Source organism: Eptatretus burgeri, chromosome 6 (assembly GCF_056783735.1).
Source record: "Eptatretus burgeri isolate ZD-2024b chromosome 6, Ebu_testis_v1, whole genome shotgun sequence".
Classification (NCBI taxonomy): Eukaryota; Metazoa; Chordata; class Myxini; order Myxiniformes; family Myxinidae; genus Eptatretus; species Eptatretus burgeri.
In genome coordinates, this window is record NC_140966.1 from 88,810,388 (window position 1) to 88,824,544 (window position 14,157).

The 14,157-nt window shown below is 44.9% G+C and overlaps 1 protein-coding gene across 7 annotated transcripts in view; it reads left to right on the plus strand.

Annotated features, from left to right (window-relative positions):
- DOT1L (DOT1 like histone lysine methyltransferase) overlaps positions 1 to 14,157 on the plus strand; it is a 189,243-nt gene that overhangs the window by 153,126 nt on the left and 21,960 nt on the right. For all 7 annotated transcript variants that reach the window (XM_085886127.1, XM_085886131.1, XM_085886128.1 and 4 more), the window contains one exon: positions 10,042 to 10,132. In XM_085886127.1, the coding sequence (XP_085742253.1) occupies positions 10,042 to 10,132 (91 nt within the window). The remainder of the gene's footprint in view (positions 1 to 10,041; positions 10,133 to 14,157) is intronic.

Below are 14,157 nucleotides of genomic sequence, written 5' to 3' on the forward strand. Positions count from 1 at the left end.
ACTCGCTCAGGGTGATGGAGCATGAACCACTCGCTCAGGGTGACGGAACACGAACCACTTGTTAATGGTGACGGAGCGTGAACCACTCACTCTGGATGACGAAGCAGGAACCACTCGCTCAGGGTGACTGAGCACGAACCACTTGCTCAGGGTGACGGAGCACGAACCACTCGTTCATGGTGACGGAGCACGAACCACTCGTTCATGGTGACGGAGCGCGAACCACTCGCACAGGATGACGGAGCAGGAACCACTCGTTCATGGTGACGGAGCGCAAACCACTCGCTTAGGATGACGGAGCAGGAACCACTCGTTCATTGTGACGGAGCGCGAACCACTCACTCAGGATGACGGAGCAGGAACCACTCGTTCATGGTGATGGAGCGCGAACCACTCACGCAGGATGACGGAGCAGGAACCACTCGTTCATGGTGACGGAGCGCGAACCACTCGCACAGGATGACGGAGCAGGAACCACTCGTTCATGGTGACGGAGCGCAAACCACTCGCTTAGGATGACGGAGCAGGAACCACTCGTTCATTGTGACGGAGTGCGAACCACTCGCTGAGGATGACGGAGCAGGAACCACTCGTTCAGGGTGGCGGAGCACTCGTAAAGTATTTGTGGAGGTGCCTCAAAATTAGATTTAGTTTTCCTCACGTTCCGTTTTTATTATTAAATTTTGAATTATTACCAATGTCAATGTTTGATTTATTGTCATGGAACCCTCATATTTATTTAAGATGTTTGTGTTGTTTATTTCTCGTGGGTTCGAGATAAACCCCCCTGTGCTGTGCTTCCGTCTGCTTCGTGTTCTTGCCGCCATCCCATCCCGCGTGTGCCAGTAATCTCCGAGAATCTCGGCTGTAAGCCTCCAAGGGAAATCATTCAGCTATCCATCCAGGTAGGGGAAAACCCCTTGGACACGACAACATTTTCTATGTGTGGAAAGGTGAACTCTTGCAAAGTTTTTTTTTTTTTTTTCTTTTTCTTGAATATGGCTCACTTTACTCTGCCATAATGGGTTTAAGGGTGGAGGTGTCACAGTTGAAACCTGAATCCTCCTGATGACTTTGTATTTGCCGATTTGGGTTCCTCCTGATGACTCCACCTTTGCCTATTCGAGTTCCTCCTGATAACTCCACCTTTGCCTATTCGGGTTCCTCCAGATGACTCAATCTTTGCCTATTTGGGTTTCTCCTGATGACTCCACCTTTGCCTATTCAAGTTCCTCCGGATGACTCAATCTTTGCCAATATGGGTTTCTCCTGATAACTCTATCTTTGCCTATTCGGGTTCCTCCTGATGACTATATTTGCCTATTCGAGTTCCTCCTGATGACTCAATCTTTGCCAATTCGGGTTCCTCCTGATGACTCCATCATTGCCTATTCGGGTTCCTCCTGATGACTCAATCTTTGCCTATTCGAGTTCTTCCTGATGACTCAATCTTTGCCAAAAGGGGTTTCTCCTGATGACTCCATCTTTGCCTATTCAGGTTCCTCCTGATGACTCAATCTTTGCCAATTCGGGTTCCTCCTGATGACTCCATCATTGCCTATTCGGGTTCCTCCTGATGACTCTATATTTGCCTATTCGAGTTCTTCCTGATGACTCAATCTTTGCCAAAAGGGATTTTTCCTGATGACTCCATCTTTGCCTATTCGGGTTCCTCCTGATAACTCCACCTTTGCCAATTCGGGTTCCTCCTGATAACTCCACCTTTGCCAATTTGGGTTCCTCCTGATGACTCCATCTTTGCCTATTCGAGTTCCTCCTGATAACTCCACCTTTGCCAATTCGGGTTCCTCCTGATGACTCCACCTTTGCCTATTCTAGTTCCTCCTGATAACTCCACCTTTGCCAATTCGGGTTCCTCCTGATGACTCCACCTTTGCCAATTCAGGTTCCTCCTGATGACTTCATCTTTGCCTATTCGGGTTCCTCCTGATGACTCCACCTTTGCCTATGCGAGTTCCTCCTGATAACTCCATCTTTGCTTATTCGGGTTCCTCCTGATAACCGTCTCAGCCTATTCGAATTCCTCCTGATACCTCCACCTTTGCCTATGCGAGTTCCTCCTGATAACTCCACCTTTGCCAATTCGGGTTCCTCCTGATGACTCCATCTTTGCCAATTCTGGTTCCTCCTGATAACTCCACCTTTGCCAATTCGGGTTCCTCCTGATGACTCCACCTTTGCCTATTCTAGTTCCTCCTGATAACTCCACCTTTGCCAATTTGGGTTCCTCCTGATGACTCCATCTTTGCCTATTCGAGTTCCTCCTGATAACTCCACCTTTGCCAATTCGGGTTCTTCCTGATGACTCCACCTTTGCCTATTCTAGTTCCTCCTGATAACTCCACCTTTGCCAATTCGGGTTCCTCCTGATGACTCCACCTTTGCCAATTCAGGTTCCTCCTGATGACTTCATCTTTGCCTATTCGGGTTCCTCCTGATGACTCCACCTTTGCCTATGCGAGTTCCTCCTGATAACTCCATCTTTGCTTATTCGGGTTCCTCCTGATAACCGTCTCAGCCTATTCGAGTTCCTCCTGATAACTCCATCTTTGCCTATTCGAGTTCCTCCTGATAACTCCAGGTTTGCCTATTCGGGTTCCTCCTGATGACTCCACCTTTGCCTATTTGAGTTCCTCCTGATGACTTCATCTTTGCCTATTCGGATTTCTCCTAATGGCTCCAATGCTGTACAAGGTCTTTTATTTGATGCATATATGTGTTTGTATATTAGGTTGGCAGGATGGCCTAGAGGTATGCACACACGCATCTAATGGACGTTAAACTGGGTATCCATATGGCGGCAGTAGTTGGTGGGTATTAAAGATCTCACTGTGTCCTTGGTGAAGAGTAGGCGAGCTATCGCCAGCACCCTGGCCAAATTCTAAATTCCTGCCCTGACTTCTTGTGTCGGAGTGGCGACCCATCCAGGGTTGTAACCCTAGCCAAGAAAAAGTCAAGAAATTAAATTTATCATACTGTGAAGCAGGCTGTTAAAAGACTTCGAATTGGATTGCCAGTGATTTTCAGTTTCCAAAAAACTTGAGTTACATTTCAGAAATTTAATTCCGTGTGATGTTCTCACTGAGCCTCTTCCCCAAACACACCCAAAGAGGAGGGTCCAAGCATACCTCACCCAGCTGAGTGTCTTAGTGTCTGTGTATTTGTGCTGGGTGTTGTATTTTGCCACCAGGGTGATGCAGAAACACGGGGAATAACTAGAACAGCAATTGGTAGAGAGCATACTTCTTCCAGGCTGAACAGTTTATTTTTTGTATCCCACTGATAGGTTGGATCTGGCTCCAGACCTGAATCAAAATCTAATCGGATTGTTCTTGTCACCTAACCAACTCATCCACCTCGTGTTGTCATAACTCATCCACAACTTTATGAGATGTGGTACTGTATATCGTTTTGGGCCCTATCTTTCAATGGTGAAGAATCACTTCAGAATTTCTCGTATCAGGATCCAGATTCGGATCTTCACGAAAATGTAATTAATTTGTCCTTGTCACAAACTAAACCTGTGCCCCAAAATTTGTCCGAATATGTCCATAACATTTTGAGAAATCCTTGTCACAGACAACCAGACAACTGACATTTTGTTACCTTTGTCCACCTTCGGTGGCAGAGGTAATACAATCATTGTTTCTTTTGATACTTGTTAATAAGTGTATGTATCCTGACTCGGTGGCATAATTGTTGGAGCAACCACTCTTAAGTCTGGGAGGTTGGCGCTTATAACTACAGCGGAGTCATACCAAACACTTGAATAAGATACATACTGCTTCCTTGCTTGATGCTCAGCATTTAAAAAAAGAAAATGTAAAAAAGCCAAAGGTCGCCATCTATTTGGAGGAGAAACTTCCTCCTTGATTGCCCCGCTGAGTGCGGAGAGAAAAGCAATGTCGTAAAGATAACGCCTCTGGGACCCTGAGTGCCCTGGGAAGTGAAGTTCCTTCCACAAAGCTTATGGGCCGTTTGTCTTCAACTTTCCGTGATAAAGCGATCGTATCCAGGTTTTCCAGCATTAATCCAGATGCCAAACAACCATTTCAGGGCAAAGCATGCTTTAGCATCATTATGAAGTTTTTTGGTTGATTCATCATCTCTGAGCTATCCTGAATCAGAATCAGCCGGGTGCCAGACTCGCACCCTTGAGGAATTTGTTTTAGAGGTGAAAAACAAAATGGCCACCACCGACTTTCGATAAATTCTGTTTTGGGCTATGTCTTCACTTCTAATGCACTTACACACACAATTTTGGTGTCTACTACTATGTTTCATGCGACAGACAAGGTAAACGTTGATGATTCTCTCAAGATTGGACGACAACAGATGGCGGAATTTGAATCTGGATGGCCAACAAGCTTCAACAAGACACTGACCAAGAAAGTGACCCCGACCAAAAAGAGCATCAAGCTGGATGGAAGGCCAGTATATGATACTGAATTGATCTACACCTGAGTCATATGTCTCCAACAATACAGAGATATTGATATCAAGGATGTCCTCTCTTACGAACTGTCCTCTATCCCACTCTCCTTGTTTGATGAGAGCGGTGCGATGCGGGCTCAGTCGAAAGCAATCCTGAAGACGAAACTCCAAGTTGAGCAATCAAGTCGAATCCAAGGTGTTCCAGATGCTGTCATCATCGATGGATGCACCATATTATGGACTGTACATTGGCCCACAAATGGTACAGTTGAGGATTATGTGATCAACTTCATGGGAACCATCAAATACCGCCTGGAGTGTTGTGACGTATACCTGATTTTCGACAGGTACATCAAAATCAGCACGAAACATATGACCTATTCGGTCATAAGTCATAAGATCCAGTCACGCAGGTCATGATTCGAGTCGAAAACATCAACTCAACTTACGCAGAACACTTCCAGCACAAAAAGTGTTCCTAAATGTAGCCTACAACAAAGTACAACTGGTCGATTTGATCTGTCAGTATCTGATGACCCACATTGTGGACAACCAGACCAAACTGGTGATCACCGGAAAAGATCCTACACCAGTACAAGTATGGAACAATTCCACTCTCCAGAGACAGGATCTGAAAACACACCATGAAGAAGCAGATGTCATCATCATCCATCACTTAGTTAGAATTGTGTCAGGTGTCAGTGGTGACTCGCACATCAAAGTGATCTGCGACGATACAGATGTCTTTGTCCTGTTGATTCATTTCTACCTTGAGGAAAAGATGATTGTGGATGTCAGCATGGAGAGTCCGTGTGCTGGGAGGGCGAACGTGGACATTCGCCAAACAACACTGAAACACAAAAGCATCGCCAAATATCTGCCTGCTGTACATGCTCTGACCGGATGTGATACTGTGTCGTATTTGTTTGGCATTGGAAAGGCCACAGCGCTGGAGGTACTAATGGGCGGACATCATCCCACCTTACTTGGTCAGCTGGAAGCAGATGAGGAAAAGATGATATCTGAGGCAACTACCTTCATTGCTGCCTGTTATGGTTCCAAAGTCGAAGGTGATATGTCCACACACCGGTATCAGTTGTGGAAGTCTAAGATGGCCAACTCCAAGATTACCTCTGCTCCAAAATTGAAGTTGTTGTCCCCATCGCATGACGCCTTTGTTCAACATGTACATCACGCTCATCATAAAGTCATTATATAGAAATCGGCCACTCAGTCAGACCTTCCGAACTTGGATCCCATCAAGTATGGATGGCAAGAAGGTGAGGACGGTGCGACATTGTGTCCAACCACACTTCCACCTGATGTGTCTGCTGCACCAGTCACCATTCTGTAGCTGATCAAGTGTGGATGCTCCACCAGCCGGCCATGTTCCACCACGAGGTGTGGTTGTGTGGCAGCACAGATGTCATGTTCGATGATTTGCAGTTGTAATGCTGGATCAGACTGTTGTAACGAACAGACAAGGGCAGTAGCTGCTAATCACGACGACAATGACGAAGATTGAACATAATGTAGAACATTGCATCCTTAACAAAGTTAATATTTGTTTGCCTAAAAATAAAAGGTAATTTCAAAATCATATACATGTACATACTTACTTTAAGACATAACCCAAACTCATAGTCAACTATCCACATGTATCCGGATATAATTGTGTAAAAATCATATTCCAATATAATCATCAATTCATTGATCATTGCAAGTCAGTTACTTCAGCTGTCATTGAGTATTATTGTTCGTAGTATTAATATTTGAGGGTTCATCAAATTCAATTTCTTACTCGAAGTGATCAGTGGAACTGCAAAATAGCCATTTTTCATATTAAAATGGTGGCCATCTTGAAAATATGAGACAGGTCTTGTATACATACCTTCAATTTTATCATTATCGGATTCCTTGACCATGAAAACATAGTAGTAGACACCAAAATTGTGTTTATAAGTGCATTAGAAGTGAAGATATAGCCCAAAACAGAATTTATCGAAAGTCGATGGTGGCCATTTTGTTTTTCACCTCTAAAAAAAATTCCTCAAGGGTGCGGGTCTGGCACCCGGCTGATTCTGATTCAGGACAGCTCAGAGGTGATGAATCAACCAAAAAACTTCATAATGATGCCACAACATGCTTTTTCACATTTCCGCGAGACGACATTGTGGATCATGATATCAGAGTAAATATGCATCGACTAAAATGGGTTCTCAATGCCAGTACAAGGTCCTACAATGAAGTTCCAGAATTAAAGCGATAGAAAATTTCAATTTTTATTGTAAACGTACCAATTATGTTTAATGTTCCCCTTCAAAGTAATCTCCCAGGGAGTCTATACCAGATCGAAAACGTCACTCCCATGCTTCAAGGCACCCTTGAAAGTCGTCGTCTGATCTCTGATATTGATGCAAAATGAGTTCATTTTATTGGAGTTACGGACGTCAGTCAGATCGGCCCAACATTTTCACCCTTTTGACAATATTATCCGTTTTGTCGATCGAAGGGCGTCCCGACGACGCATCATCATTCACGTCCATTCTCCATTCTGCAAACCTCTTGGCCCACTCAAACACACGTAGTCTTGTCATTGCGTCTTCCTCGTACACCAGCTTCAACTTGTCGAAAATGTCCATGCCACTTACGTTTAGTTTTACCAAAGTCTTCATGATTATTCTCTCTTCCATAAATTTGTCATTCATGTTTGGAACACAAATACAACACTTGTAATTTTAACAAAATTCTAGTTTGACTACAAAACACAACCAATTGATACAACTGCTAACATAGTACTGACAGGAAGATTACGAAGCATGTCCGTTTACAAAACACAAGCCAGTGCTGCCATCTGTCGAGAAAAAAAAAAAACCTCAGTCCTGGAACTTTATTGTCAGACCTCATGCAAATGTAAACACGCAATACTTGAAATATGCATTGTAACATTTAACATGATACATCACCGGGAAGGATAAATGTTTACAACTTCCTACCACTATACACCATTCGTGAACGACAAAAACCTAAGCCTGGTGTTGGCTTGGTGGTTAGGGTGGCTGGCTTGGGATCTTAGGGTCCTGAATTTGAGCCCCATTGGCTGCTGAATTAACACCAGGTGGGGTTGATTCAGCCTGTCACCCTTCTGAAGTTGGCGAAATGAGTACCATTGTACTGGTAGAGGGATACAGCATCAGCGGCATAGTTGTGCCCACCAAAATGATAGCCACTTGGCAGCCAAGCTGCCATATCCAAAAAGAATAACAAGGACAAAAACCCACACACTTCTTGAATCGTGCTGCCACAAAGCTGAAAAACGCACGCTTCCTTGGCTAGTGATCATGCCTTTCAAGATCACATGATGTGCCATTGTTTTTGGTCACATGACCCTCCATTGGCAGAACCCAAGCTCCACAAGCCGAGTTTTGTTTTCAGATATTTTCGTTTCCAGACAGTTTTGTGATTTTTTTTTTTTCTTCGAGTTGCATCATGATGCAAAATGTCAACTTTATAGCCCAAACATTCATATGTGAGTGAGAAGACGAAGAAGAATAGTCAGTGAGTAGTTATGCACACATACTAGCGGGGTGTGCTTACACATTGTGTAAGCATGTGAGCCATGTTTCCCCATTCTCAGGTCGCTCATCTGAATTTTATTTTTCAATGTTTTTTTCATTTATTTTTTCCATTTATTTATATTTTCATTTACGGATGCTTTCTGGTAGTTCTGTGATTTTTTTCCCTCGTGTATTGGCTTTGATGTCCGTCGGCACACAAAATTACCATGCTTCCCCGTTGTCTCGTGCCATTCACCTGCATTATTTTTCATTTATTTTTTTCATTTATTTATATTTTCATTTATGGATGTTGTCTGACGATTCTGTGATTTTTTCCCCCCGGTGTATTGGCTTTGATCTCCATCAGCACACAAATTTTCAGCTTTCTACGTCACCCGGAAGGCACCGATCTTTAATATCAGTCAGTCAGTCAGTCAGTGGTTAGAAAGAGCTTTATATATTAACTAGACGACCTGTGAACCCATTGGGTTCCTGTTGTGACAGCGGTTGATGAAAAAAATCATTTCAAAAAAAAATTAAAAAGATAGCTGCAGCGAACTACACCGCTGAGGTTGTTTGCATTGATCAAATTCTCCCAAAGAGTACTTTACTGAATCAGGAATTGATTTTTTAATCATTTTGTTCATTGCCCGATTTTAACGAAACTTGATACTGCACACCGCAGGAGAATGGTGAGTAAGGTGGGCCAAAATTTTTTGTGCTATTGTGTACCATTTTGGCTGTATTTCAGGAACATACATACATACATACATACATACATACATACAATATGAGAGTTTTAGTAAGATATAGATAAATATACAGTGCCTTCAGAAAGTATTCACGAGCCTCGACTTTTGTCACATTTTGTTGTTACAGCCTGAATATAAAATGGATTAAATATTTTTTAAAATTTCACCGATCGACACAAAATACCCCATAATGACAAAGTGAAAACATGTTTTTAATTTTTTTTACAAATTACTAAAAATGAAGATCTGAAATGTCTTGCATCAATAAGTATTCAACCCCCTGAGTCAATACTTTGTAGAAGTGTCGACATATCGGGGCGAGGGTGCTCAATGAAAATTGGAATGTCTTGCATAGGATGCACCTGAGCTCAATTTGGAGTGTCATAGCAAAAGGGTTGAATACTTATTAACGCAAGACATTTCAGATTTTCATTTTCAATTAATTTCAAAAAATTTCCAAAAAAATGTTTTCACTTTGTCATTATGGGGGTATTTTGTGTAGATCAGTGACCAAAAAGTTTACATTGAATCCATTTTAAACTCAGGCTGCAACACAACAAAATGTGACTAAAGTCGAGGGGTGTGAGTACTTTCTGAAGGCGCTGTGTATGTGTGTACACATGCATATTTGTGCTGAAATATTTACCATTGCTTCTGATTTAATCACTCCAGCATTGCCTGAATACACCTTCTGCCACCTTTGTTTTTTCATTTCATTTTTCACTTTCTAACTCCCTCCCATCCAATCGACCCTGCAGGACTCGATCTTTACAAAGCTTTCACTCTGTGTTAATGACTTAAGGTCGAACTCGATTCTCTTGTGTATGCAGTTCTATCGTGTCCGACTTTATCTACCGCTCTGTTCACCTAACCCCCCTCTCATGTGTATTTCAGCATACTCCAATTAAAATGCTTATTTCTCATCCCATAGGTATTTTGGTCACCTTCTGCTTAAAATATTGTTTTTTTTATAATCTCTGTAAAACAATATATATATTATTTTTTTTTTCATAATCATCACCTTTTAAATTTTTGTACATATCTGCTAAGACGTGGAATTGCTGATCAACTTTCTCTTAACTTGGTGAAAGTTGTACAAACCATGAAATTTTGTTGTAAAACGTGTTTTTACTCTCCCACATCTGCACTAAAATGAAGTGTTCAAGATGTTGATCGATATGTGGTTGTATAGGAGTCCACATGGATAAAAGAGACACTGTGTAGAATTGGGTGTTTTACTGATAAAGGTGAAACACGTTTGTTGTTGTTGTTGTTAGGGAGGAAGTGGTGCATCAGAATGGACTGGATTATCAACATGAAGATCACTCACCGAACATGGACGTGCGAGAGAATTCCAGCCACCTGGTGGTAAATACTTTACTCTAGCACGTTCACATCCCATCCTTATTCAGTTCTCCACTCTTCCTTATTTCCCATTGTCATGCTATTTCATAAATTACCGTATTGGCCAGAATATATTCCGGCCTCAAATATCAACTCCTCCTCAAATATCGGACGTCCTCCTGAAGTTGGGTTACTTCTTATTAGGAGGTTGGTGGCAGGATTTGCACTCCGGCTACCGTAAAACCCTTCATTCCGCAAAAACGCAAAAAAAAGTCTGAAAACCCACTCCGTAGGAGTACCTCCTGTGCAGCTTCCCTTCGCAGGGCAGCTCACCGGATGACGGGATTGGGGCAAAGCCTTCAGGACCCCCAATCTTTGATGATAGGAGGGAAACCATGGGGTAACATCCCTGGGTCAGATTGCGGGAGAGTGTGTCGGAGTGGTTGCTGAGGTGTCGTCCACCAGACGGCGGTCTCCTTGGGTTAACCTGAGGCGGTCCCTTTGGGTGGGTGCCTGGAATGTCCCATCCCTAAGAGAGGATGATCACCTGTCTCTGTTATCATCTGAGCTCAAGCGTTTGGACATCGGGATTGCAGCTCTCTCTGAGGTTCGGAGACCGGAATGCGGCGAGATAATGGTGGGTGGTTACACCTACTATTGGTCTGGTCGCTCTGATGGTTACCATACCCAAGGAGTTGCTGTAGCTGTGTCCAATAAGCTGACCCCAATGATAATTGAGGTAACACCGGTCAACGAGCGTATTATGAGATTAAGGATTCGTCACTCCTTAGGTGTCATTTCCCTGCTCTCTGTTTATGCTCCGACTGAGGCGAGTGATCTCACCGTGAAGGATGCATTCTACGCCACGCTCGAGTCTGTGGTTGATCAGTGCCCCAGACGAGATACACTTCTAGTCTTGGGGGATTTCAATGCATCGACTGGAACTGATAGGGATGGTTATGAGGTATGTGTTGGTCCCCATGGGTCAGGAACTATGAACCAGAATAGCACTAAGTTCCTTGACTTTGCAAGAAGTCATGGACTTAGGGTAGGTTGATTCATGGTTTCAGCGCCCACAAGCTCATCGCTGGACTTGGTATTCCAACGCTGGCGGTGTGGCAAAGGAGATTGACCATGTCCTCATTGACGGTCGTTGGAGGATGATCCAGAACTGCAGGGTCTACCGGAGTGCTCAGTTCCTCAATACTGACCACAGGCTTGTTGTAGCAACTCCAAAGCTGCACCTCAAATCCTGGAGAATGGTACCATCTCAGCCGAGGCTGGATGTTGCCAAGCTCAGGGATGAGAGAGTAGCTGAGGAGTTTGCGAACAGGCTGAGTGGACACTTGGGGGGTCTGGGTGCTTTGGGGGGTCCTGAAGAGTTGTGGAGCGCCTTCAAGACCACCGTCCTTGATGTTGCCGGTGGATGCCTTGGAGCTCACCGCAGGGCAAAGAAGAATTTTGTCTCTCAAGGGACACTAGATACCATTGACCAGAGTCGCAGGGGCAGGCTGAATGGCAGAGCTGAGCTGTTCAGGGAGCTGAGGCGTAAAACTGTACGTGCACTGAGGGTGGACAAGGAGGCCTATGTACGAGGAATCTATGAGGGGGTAGAGCATCACCTGTGGACAGGTGATTCTCGTCCCGCTTACAGGGGAATTCGCGCATTACGTTCATCCAAGCCCATCCCTCGGAGCACTGCAGTTCGAGCAGAGAGTGCTAGGCTCTTGACAGAGGAGTCCGAAGTGAAGGCCCGCTGGGCCGGTTACTTTGAGCGGTTGTACCGGGCTGATCCCCCAGCTGTCGAGTTGGACGTCAAGGGTGTTACAATCCCTGTTGCTGACCCTCGAATCAACTGTGGTCCACCTTCGCTTGTGGAAACACGGGCTGCGGTGAACCAGTTGAAACGGGGCAAAGCTCCAGGGATCTGTGGCATCCATGCTGAACTTCTCAAGGCTGGTGGAAATGCTGCACTCGTGTCGTTGCATGCAGTTTTGTGCTCTGCCTGGAACACAGGCATCATCCCAACTGACTGGAAGCGGGGCCTTGTTGTCCCTCTCTGGAAAGGGAAGGGTGATCGCCAAGACTGCAACAACTACCGAGGGGTGACGCTGCTCTCAGTGCCGGGCAAGGTCTTTGCTCGGATAATTCTTGATAGGGTTCGCCACCATCTGCTTGAGCACCAGCGTCCAGAGCAGTCAGGCTTTACACCAAAGAGCTCAACGATTGACCGTATCCTTGCACTTCGTGTCCTCACCGAACGCAGACGAGAGTTTCGGCAGGGGCTGCTTGCAGCCTATGTTGATCTCTGTAAAGCGTTCGATTCAGTGAATCGGGATGTCCTCTGGAGGATTCTTGGTCTTCGTGGGGTGCCACCAAAACTGATCGATCTGATGTCTGAACTCTACTCTGGTACTGAGAGTGCTGTGAAGTGTGGTGGTACCATCTCTGACTTATTTCCAGTTGTTACTGGAGTTCGTCAGGGATGTGTACTTGCCCCCACACTTTTCAGCACTTGTATGAACTGGTTTTAGGGAGGATGTCGGAGAGATCAAGTTGCGGTGCATCGTTTGGCAATGTCAAGATCTCGGACCTTGATTTTGCAGATGATGCAGTCATCTTTGCGGAGACTTTAGACATCCTCTTGGGGGCCCTCGAGGTGCTGAATGAGGAGTCGGAGCCGTTGGGATTACGGGTTTCTTGGGTCAAAACGAAGATCCAGGCTTTCGGTGACATCTTGGATGCTGCTGTCCTGTCTGTGTCTGTTTGTGGTGAGGATGTTGAGGTCGTGGAGAGATTCACTTACCTTGGCAGTGATATTCATGTCTCTGCTGGCTGCGAGTCAGAGGTCAATAGACGTCTGGGTCGGGCCTGGGGAGTCATGGATTCACTGGATCATTGGGTGTGGCGCTGCCGGTACCTGTGCGGGAGGACGAGAGTCCGAGTCTTCAGGTCCTTGGTACTTCCAGTCTTGCTCTATGGGTGCGAGACTTGGACTCTGACCAAGGATCTGAGACGGAGACTTAATTCCTTTGGTACCAGGTCTCTTCGGAGAATCCTTGGCTATCGCTGGTCGGATTTTGTGTCCAACGAGCGGTTGCTGAGAGAGACTCGGATGAGATTTGTCACCTGCATAGTCCGTGAGCGTCAGTTGCGGCTGTATGGACATGTGGCTCGTTTTCCTGACGCTGATCCTGCTCACCAGATTCTCTCAGCGAGGGAGTCTCATGAGTGGAGGAGGCCAGTGGGCCGACCACGTGCCTCATGGTTGCAGCAGGTTGACCATCATCTCAAGGAGATGGGGATGGGCCTAGCATCTGCCTGGGGGAAGGTCAGACAGAGGCCCCTGGAGTACCGGCGGAAAGTGGACGCAGCCACGCGCTGTTCTGGCACATGCTCCCATACCTGACCTGACCTCAAATATAAGACGACCCTTACGTTAGTGTAGCGTGCCAATTTTTTTTTTTCAATGACTGACCATAAAATACGACGATAAACTACTCGAGGCAATAAGTGATCTGCATGGTTTCACAGTTTGTTTGTTTTTCACAAGGAAGAGTTTCACAAGGCAAAAGCTGTGATGCTGCATTACGTATTTGCACCATCCAAGACTCCCTTTAAACTCGGATTCCAGCAGATGCATCTCTCGAGAAACTGCGTGCTCTCATTAAAATCACAGCTCTTGTCATGGAAACTCCTTCATTCCGTTTTTCAGTGATAAAGTCAACAACACTTTTCTCTATATGTTCAAACTTCCCACGCTTGGGCCCATGGAATGCTTTTGTTTGAGAATGCGCGTTTCATAAGAACTCTGTCTGCAAGCGCTATTGCCGAACATTGCATTCACTAACACCATCGTTTTAACTTTTTTGCAGACCTTTATTGACCTGTCGTTTTTTTCGAACCACTTTTTTTTCCACTAAATCCATAACGTAACGAAACAATCCACTCATAAACAATGCGCAGGAATCGCATCTGGTGAGTTTCTAGGAAGAAAAAGAATAAAAGAAGAAGAAATGACACAAACCAGCTCGGAGCAGGCTATTTCT